At 39.0% G+C, this 9,953-nt stretch overlaps 1 protein-coding gene across 1 annotated transcript; it reads right to left on the reverse strand.

Moving 5' to 3' along the window:
* Window positions 1-639: 639 nt before the first annotated feature.
* Window positions 640-9,063, reverse strand: Pate4 (prostate and testis expressed 4). The gene is made up of 3 exons (XM_013009458.1): window positions 8,974-9,063; window positions 1,092-1,189; window positions 640-754 (listed from the first exon to the last, which is right to left on the reverse strand). The coding sequence occupies exons 1-3, from the start codon at window positions 9,061-9,063 to the stop codon at window positions 640-642; spliced, it is 303 nt and encodes a 100-aa protein (XP_012864912.1).
* Window positions 9,064-9,953: the final 890 nt, after the last annotated feature.

Below are 9,953 nucleotides of genomic sequence, written 5' to 3' on the forward strand. Positions count from 1 at the left end.
ACAGCATCACTTTCAGTTTTTTCTGTGATTAATTGGAGGTAAGAGGCTCACCAACTTTCCTGCCTGGGCTGGCTTCGAACCATGATTTTCAGATCTCAGTTAGTGGCTCAGGTGTGAGCCACTAACACCTAGTTCCTTGTCCTTTTCAGCTTCTAGTGGCTTCCTGTGTTTCTTGGCTCATGTCCTTTAGGGTCATTTTAAATTACTACTTATATCATCCATCACAATTATCTTTTCCTCTTCTGAAGTCAAATCTCTTTTCCCTCTCTCTTCCAAGTACCCTTAAAGCTGCATTTAGACATCCCTGTTCCCAGATAATTCAAATAACCTCCTGTCTCAAGATCATTATGTCTTCAATGTCTCTTTTGCAATATAAGGCACAATTCATGGCTTCCAGAGATTAAGATATTAAAAAAAATCTGGGGGATGAGGACCTATTCTGGGGATAGAAATTACAAATCAAAAAGGGGACACACAGCTGAGAGTGGAATTGTTTTTACAATGCTCATGATTTTATGGGCCTCAGGAGTCTTAGGCAAAGCTGAAATTAAATGGAGGAAAGAAAGTTGCTCATGTTGGCTGCTATGTGATTCTGGATCTTGAACAGAAGATGGCTTTCTGAAAGATCCTGTTCTCCATCTAGTAGATATTACATAAATTTCTATTACAGCACAATGTCACATTCATCTCATTCCGATAGGTGTATTGATCTTCATAGCAATTATGTTTACACATTTGCTGTGAGTACAGATGTCTTCCTTCTAAAAACGAAGAAGCCTGTTGTAAGTGCTGGAGGTGGTGATCTTAATACTGGCTCTCTAAAACTCACTGCCAAGAGGAAAACTCCTTAGCACTGCGTTCCCTTCCCTGGCTTCTTGAAGATCATGCTCCCACAGTACAGTACATTCTAACTGATTTTGGAACCAAATCCTTCCATGACCAGCTGGCAAGAACTCTTTGTTGGCTCATCTCCCCTTTTGATTCTTTGGCTTTACCATGTAGAGGGGCTAACCAATGTCAAGTTCTTTATCTCAGCCACTAGCAGCTGTGATGATGCTTTGAGGAAGTTTGGGAGTCTGCATGTGCCCCACTTACCCTTGTAGTGGGATATAGTTGAGCATGACCCATGTTTGGGTGTCAGGCAAGTTCCTTCGCCAGATAAACAGGTAGCGTTATGTGCATACCGGCACTTATAACAGAGAAGACCTATAGCTGTATGGCAGAGAGAAAACAATATTTAGGCTGGGTTGTGAACCAATAGGAAAAGTGAAGTGATAGCATCAAAAAGAGGCTTCAGTGTTGCATACTGAGTTTATTATTGTCCATTCAGTCTATCAGCTGGTATTTGTAGAATTTCTGCTTAAATTAGCTTATCGGGTAAGGAGGCAGATTTTAAAGTGCTAAGACATAGACTCTGTGAGCTGATTAATTTCTACTTATATTTTAAGACAAACACAGGTGAATTAATTAAAGGAAATAAAAACAATATACAGTCAGTTAAATCATAACGAAGATTGATTGGAGTGGTAGAAAGATTTTCCGTGGGCCAGGTGCTAGTGGCTGACACCTGTAATCCTACTCAGAAGGCTGAGATCTGAGGATCACAGTGTGAAGCCTGCCAGAGTGGAAAAGTCCGTGAGACTCTTATTTCCAATTAACCACCAGAAAACCAGAAGTGGGACTGTGGCTCAAAGTGGTAGAGCACTTGATTTGAGCAGAAAAGCTCAGGGCCAGAGACCAGGTTCTGAGTTCACGTCCTACAACCACCACCACCAACAACAAAAAAGATTACTATGGGATGAAAAGGTAGAGAAATAATTTAGTCAAGCACTGAAAAGCTCTAGACAGGTACCAGCGAGGTCAGAGGGGAGCCAGGCTGTGTTCTTCCTTTGGAGCCTTAGGATGAGCTCTGGGAACATGCCAATCACAGTCCCTCAGCCCTGGCCATCTGCCTGTTTTTCCCCAAAATCCATCCCAAGTTATTTGCACTTTCTGTTATTATTTGCTGCAATAAATAAGGCATAACATTATACATTCGAACCTAATGAGGTCATCACGATAGAATTTCATTTGTGTGTGAGCACAATATTATTTTCATAGAAACAATTGCTGGAGAAGAAGAAGAAGAGGAAGAAGAAGAAGAAGGAGGAGGAGGAGGAGAAGGAGGAGGAGGAGGAAGAAAGAAGAAACAACAGTGGTAATTTGGTTCTTTGGAGGAAATAAAACTATAACCTTGTTATCAATGCTTGGAAAATTCTTCTCTCTGCAGAACTAGGAACTGTAGTAAATTAGCACACTTCTAGATGTTGACAATTTGCTAGGCGAAAATTTGTACTTGTTATTTGTTCTTTTCATTGGCACTTCTCTTTTATAAGGAATGAAAGTGAGCAAGTTTTCATATGTCTTTTTGATTTTTTTAACAGAACTCATTCCACAGTAGGGATATGAACCATTTTATCTGAGATGTGATTTGCCTTTTTGCCTTTTATCACAATGACTATTTTAATTTTTACAGAGTCAAATTTGTTTATCTTTTTTTTCTTCAAGAACTTGGATGATTTTGAATCATTGTTTAAAAAAACACAAAAGGTCTTTCTCATTATTAAATTGATAAAAAATGAGCCAAACTCTCTCCAAAAACTTTTATAGTTTATAGCTGATATGAAAAGTTACCAAAATAGAAATTAACATTGCATTTCAAACACATTCAGTAGGTAGAAAACACAAACACTGGTCACTCATTTTCAGGTAGTGATAAGAGAGTGAAGCATATTTGAAGACTGATTTCCAAAAGCAATCCCATTTGTTGATACAAGCTAAAGCTCCAAATAGCCATCTGGCTAGAGATGCAAAATTAAAAACTGTTCAACACACAGACTTTAATTGACATGGAAGTGGATGAGCTGACATAGGGTGGCTCTGTCTATATGGACAGTTTCAAGTCCAATCCCAGAATTTAAAGGTCAGGTACAAAAGAGAATTCAGCAAAACCACCATGAAAAGAAACAATTAGAGAACCATGTATGGTGGGGGCATGCCTGTAATCTCCACACTTGAGAGGCAGAGATAGGAAAAGTATAACTTTGAAGCCAACCCAGGCTATATAGTGAGACCCTATTTATAAATAAAATGAGAGAGAAAAGGGAAACTAAGAAAGTAGAACAGAATGCAGGATAAAAGTGTGTTATGAACATGGGAAATGGAAATGGGTTAAGTTTGACGCAAAGACAATAAATACGTAAATAAGGCATCTGAAAATTGTTTTCTTCCTCTTAGTAATGAGAACATTTTTTACTTGATTTAGAATATCATATTTAACCTTTGCAATATCCAGAAGCTCAGGTTGTACTGAGGCTCCAGGTTTGAACTGTAATGCCTGGGTGATGCTTATAGAGTATAAAATAGCACCCCTGAAATACCTCCCTCTCCTCATCCCCCCCTCCCATTGTTGAAACTTACTGTCTGGAAAGCAGAGAAGAAATAAGCTCAAGAGGAGTAGTGTATTCATTTTCTTCCTGGGTTGATGAAAGGTGTTCGGAGTGAGGTGTTGTGAAAGCTAGCCACTAGCTTCCTTTATAAAGCTAGAAGAGGAGGAAGGAGACTCTGGTACAGGCATACAGCAGAACTGCCCTTCTACTTTCTTCTAAGGAAACAAGCTGTGATAATGTGCAAAGTACAGGCTGGGAGGAAAGGCCTCTGGCTAAAGTTGAATTAGATCTCCTAGGGCTTCCTTATCTCTTCTATGTGTGTGTGTGTGTATGTGTGTGTATCTGTGTGTGTGTCTTGTGTGTGTCTGTGTGTGTGTGTGTGTGTTGTGTTTCTCTCGAAACATTTATCTGTGTCCTGAGAGGGAAATGTTTGTTTACCTGAGGGCAGTAACTAATAAAATAGGAGGATACAACATGACAGGGGAATCTTAGAATATTATGTATGTTTATTGATAAAGTTATCCCAATCCCAGAAAAATTTCTTCCATGTTTTGGGGTGATTTTTTTTCCCTCTACTCCTTGGGATGTTCAAAAGCCTCCCATACCTGGGAGATTGGAAGGCTCTTGGAGCTTCCCAGAAAATTTTATGGAGATCAATTTAGAGACAGGGGAGGAGATAAAGAAGTTTCTCTGAACTTATTTCAGGTGAACTCTTCCTTGGGATCTGAAGCCCAGTTTCTGAAAATGTTCTCACTCTCAATTCTTCTAGTATCAGAGCCAGGATCATATCTCAACCATAGTCTGCTTTGTTTCAAATAAGGTGCTCACTGTTTACTCTCTTAAGGAAACTAAACCATCTAGCCACAACCTTACCCCATGTCCTTCATAAGAAACATCTCAACTTCTCAGGGAGATTTCATCCTTCCAAGGCTGCTACCATCTTTGTAGATGGTCCCTCTTCTTCTTCTTTCTACTTGTAACCATTATCTCACTGTTTTTGTACTGGTATCCATGTTGTGAATGGCTTCATCTAGATATCTACCCTGGCTAAAGGGCTTGGATTTCAGCCACCATAGGCTGGAGGTAGGATTCAAATGGTAGAACACTTGCCCAGCAAGTATGAGGCCCAGAGTTAAAGCTCTAATACTATAAAAAACAAGAAACAAAACAAAGCAAAACAACAACAAAATATATAAGCAAACAAAAAACCAAGTCCCACTCCAAACCCAACAACCATGAAGGTCTTTTCTCTTTTCACTTCAGCAATGTTTTTCTTCTTAGGGAAAGCATTCTCTTCCTTTTGTAACACCCTTTAGCTGATTGAATCCTAAAACAATTCTGTGAGTTATGTGTAATAATTCTCATTTCTGTGGATGAGAAAATAATCTGAGAGAGACTTAGTCACACTTAACAAGTAATAGAGAATTGAATGTGTGGTTATATGTAACAAAGTTGTGTTTGGAATAAAAACATTCTTTCTAGAAGTCATAGTTCATGCAGAATTCATTTTTGTTCCCTGTAAACAATATTTTTAAATCATTAGCTTCTTGGAAATGCATCATAGTAAACAAAAAGCTGAATTCTATACTCTTTGAGTTCTATACTTTGAATTATTTTCCTTTTGCTATTGTAAAATCAAATCATAGCCATGTGCCAGTGGCTCATGACTGTAATCTTACTTATTCTATTCTAAAAGCTGAGATCTGAGGGTTGTTGTTCCAAAGAATCCCAAGCAGGAAAAGTCTGTGAGAATCTTATCTCCACTTAACCAGCAAAAAGTTAGAAGTAGAGCTGTGGTTCAAGTGGTGGTAGAACATCAGTCTTTAGTGAGAAAGCTAAGGGATAGTACCCAGGTTCTGAGTTTCAGCCCCAGTACTGGAAAAAAAGAAAGTCACAAAATTCAGATGACATACATTTATTATCTTAAAGTTCTGGAGACTGGGAGTCTTACGGGGCCAAAATAAAGATGTTAACACCTTCTTGCAGTTTGGAGAGAGAAAAATGTGTCAGCTTCCAGCAGCCTCATGAGTTCCTTGGCTTATGGTTCATTTCTTCATCATGTCAGTAGCTGCTAACATCACCATGTATACTTGTCCTTCTGTGGTCAAATCTTCTCTTACACCAGGACTTGTGCGATTGACAGTTAACACAAGATAACGTCTTATCTCAAGATCCTTATTGTAATCCCATCTTTGAAGTCTCTCTGCCCCTGTGGTAACAATGGTAGGTTCCAAAGATTAAGATGTAAAAATCTCGGAGTGGGAGTTACTATTCAGCCTACTACATATTCACAAAAGCAAGACCAAGTTGCCATTCCCTGGGGCCCTTTAGTTGCCCACATGCCACTATCCCAATAAGATGTGTCCTTTCTAACCCCACTTTAGTCAGGTCTTAACAAGCACCTACTTACCTAACAAACTGTCAGATTATTTCACATTTCTATTCTTTTACATTATCTTTTTCTTTCCTTGTCCTTCTTCAATCAGCTACCTCCTTATTGGCTTTTACTTTCCTTTTTCTCTTACCCACTATTCCTTCCTTCCTTCCTTTTTGGTACTGGGGCTTCACACTCTTGTTTGGGTTTTCCACTCATATCTGATGCTCTGCCTCTTGAGCTGAAGCTCCATTTTCAGCTTTTTGCTGATTAATTGGAGATACAAGTCTCACAAGCTTTTCTGCCAGGGTTTGTTTTGAATTGCAATCTTCAGAAATCAGCCTCTTATGTGCTAAGATTACAGGCTTGAGCCACCAGCACCTGGCTTTATTAGCTTTTAAAGTCCTTTTCAGATATCTACCTTTTAAAGGGACCTTCCTTAGCACTTTAATTTGAATGTCTTCTAGTTCCCTTCTAGTGATCTCTCTCACTAGATCCCAATCTCCTTTGAGATCCTCAACTAGCTCATGGTAAAGTGGTCAATGATGGTTTCTTGAATCATAAATTTGTTAACAAATTAGCCAATGAGTACAAACTATAGGAATAGAGATAGTAGTTCAGCTTTGGGGACTTCTATAATGAATGAGAGATGGAATAGAGGCCTTTGGGTAGTAACTCTAGTTATGAGAGAATTGAGGCGCACCCTCTCCTGGGAATGCTATGGGAGACTTGGGGAGGTGCTTTGGATCTTGGTTGAGTCTTGTTTGCTATGAGATTTTACAGTTACATGACAGGTAAACAGGCCAAGGACATACCACAAGAAAGGAACAGTCAGCACCTCCCACAGAGAGCTACAAGGGACAAAATGTCCTAGAATGTTCCATGCCTCTGCCCCTGCTGGGCATAGTCATTCTGTCCTGTCCATTTGAAGATAATTCCTGAGAACAGGGGATGGTTGGGGGGAGACTGAGAGCATGATGCTGGTTTCAAAGCAGCACATAAGGAAATACCAAGAGATGAATGTGGGATTGTAACAAGGAAGAATTTTCTTTTCTTCCAGGGAGGCATACTGAATGCAAATAAGAATAGTACTTGCACAAATTGGTTCTGTTATGAAATGCTTGAGAGTAAAGAGAAATGATCTATAAGGTGATTTTGCCTCCCTTTGAAGGGAACTATGTTTTGCAGCTTCACTACAAATATCTGGGTTCTCTTCATTCTCTTTCCTACTGCCGAATCTCATCTTCCTTCATTTCTTTCTCTTCCATTTCAGAGCTTGATGGGTAACTTGTGATCCTTGGATGGTCTTGCTAACAATTCTGATCACCTGAAACTGTCGATAGCCCTGCTTTTTATATCTGCATAGATTCTTAAGTCACAGGATACAAAACTCCACAAGTCATAAAAGACCAGTAAGTTAGGTCATATCAAAATTAAGAATATTATTCACCAATGGAATTGAGAGTGGAAAAGGAAGTCCCACAGTGGGAGAAGATGTTTTGAAATTTAAATACTAGCAAGAACACAGAGTAACTAAGACATGAACTAAGACATGGTTAGGAGTATAAGGGAAAACACCAGTTGAAAAATGGCTTTGTCTTGTTTTGTCTATTATCCTATGACTGCCTTAGACACATTCCCAGCACACATATAGGCATATTTGTACCCAAACATGTACAAGAATGACCTGTTCTCTTTATTCATAATAGTCTTAGTGTGGAAGATCTCTTCTAATAGGAAAATGGATATCATACCCATAATTTGTATGAAATTCAATGAAAATAAATTCTACTACTGATATTGTGGAGAAACCTTACAGTGCTGAGTGGATGAAGATATGTACCCCACATATAAACTAGAAATTAATTTACTGTAAGTCCTAAGATAAACAAAACCAATCTTTTACATTATCTTTGCAGTTTGGATACTAGTGTAGTTACATTTGGAGAGAAGAAAGATGTGCAATAAGGGGGAAGGTAGGGCAGAAGGTGTGGCTTAGGTGGTAGAATGCCAGCTTGTGAGTGAAAGCATCAGACCCTGAGTTCAAGTCCCAGTCCTGCAAGAAATCAGTGGGGATGAGTATTCTAATGCTTCCTAGTCTCTAATGATCGCTAATCCATTCCAGTTCACAAGATTGGACTGTCAGATAGTTTAATTGCTTGTGCATATTTAAACTATAGAACATGATGGTTTTTGCATGTTAATATCAATGCCATTGTATATTTATTTTTGTTATTACTTAGCTTAGAAATAAACAATGATCTTACTTACATACTTTTTGAATAAAACAAGTCTTAGAGATCATTCAAAATGTCCTATTGCTGGGCACCAGTGGCTCCTGTCTATAACCCTAGTTACTTTGGAGCTTGAGATCTGAAGATTATGGTTTGAACCAGCTCATACAGGAGAGTCCAAGAGATTCTTACATCCAATTAATCACCACAAAGCCAGAAGTAGAACTATGGTTCAAGTGATAGAGCACTGGTCTTAAGCACAAAAAAGTCAGGGACAGTGCCAGGCCCTAGTTCAAGCCGAAGGACACACACACACACACACACACACACACACACACACACACACACACTACTAATTTTTAGAGATTTCTACACAACATATTACCCCATCAGTTTCAGTTCTCAGCTATGAAATTGATTTCATTTTCTATGGGGAAGAAAATTCTTCTCATTTTGCCGACACACAGGATTTTCTCTAACACAGGGTAATCTCTTTGATCTAGCACCAAGCCCTTCAGAGGCTGGTCCCATGTTCTTGGACTTCCCAGCACCCAATATCATGATACTCCACCATCATGGGCCAATATCTTTCTTTTCATAATTTTTTTGTACATTTTTATTGTAAAAATGCTGTGCAGAGGGTTTACAGTTACATGAACAAGGTAATGAGTCCATTTCCTATTGAGCATTGTTGCCTCCTCTTTGTTTTCCCCCTACCATCCCTTTCCTTCCACCTCCACAACTACCCCCACCCCCTCCCACCTAAGTTGTAAAGTTCATTTTCAACATAGTGTCTTGTACATCTCATTGTTACAATGGGTCCACCTGTATCCTTATTTAAGCATTTTGTTTTTTCCCTTCCCCTCCCCGAATTAGAGAAGTGTATGTACAAGATGCAGGGCACCAACATCAAATATAGTGAAAACAGGGGTAATACCGTGGGGGCATTCCTCCTCTTTATTAGGTCAAAGACACAATGCTGGAAAGACTTGGTTACCTCCAGTCTCTTGGTTTCCGGGCCGTCCATGGTCTGTGATCAGCAGGATGAAGATTTCTGCTCCTCGTCAATTCTTGGTGGCAGTGAGTAGAATTCGCTCGCAAACCATGTCTGGGTGAGCCAATTTCTTTATGAGGTACCCATTCTCAGGCATTTTGGTACCATAGCAGAAAATTGAGTAATATCAGCTGAAATTACAACTCCATTATGTCATGATTTTATTTGTTATGAAAGAAATAAAAATTAAACCCATTTCTCACATGAAGTTCACAGGTGTTGCCTGTTCTTACTTGTTGTAATCATATGAATTATATACTTAAAATATACACTGGCTTTTCTTTCCTTTTTTTTTTTAGGTCCTAGACTAGAAATGGAACTTGGTGCCTGCAGCTTTTGCTCATTGGCTATTGCTGTACCAAGTGAACCATGTTTTCCAACTTCATATTGGTCTTAAAGTTACATGCTCGAGATAAATTGTTAGTAGTTAGTGTATAACTTCTATCTTTTGCCACAAAATAGAAGGGAAATTGTGAGAGTAATATTCAACAGGCTTCAGGGTTATTAAGAGAAATTTGACCAACAATTTTCTTTATGGCGTTTTTACAGGTATTTCATGTCTGACTCTTTTTTGATCCTTTGTATATTTTATGGCTAGGTAATAATGATGGGTTTTCATTTTTATTTTCTTTCTGGCTTTTTTGCTAGTTAATTGGAGATAAGAGTCTCAGACTTGTCTGCCCAGGTTGGCTTTGATACAAGACCCTCAGATCTCAGCCTCCTGAGTATCTAGGAATACAGGCATGAATCACCAGCCCCAGCTTAATCATGGGGCTTGAATTCAGGGCTTGGACACTGTCCTGAGCTTTTTGTTTAAAGATAGAATTCTACCGCTTGTGCCACTGCCCCATGTTTGGCTTTTC

The sequence above is a fragment of the Dipodomys ordii genome, unplaced genomic scaffold, assembly GCF_000151885.1.
Source record: "Dipodomys ordii isolate 6190 unplaced genomic scaffold, Dord_2.0 Scaffold10, whole genome shotgun sequence".
Classification (NCBI taxonomy): domain Eukaryota; kingdom Metazoa; phylum Chordata; class Mammalia; order Rodentia; family Heteromyidae; genus Dipodomys; species Dipodomys ordii.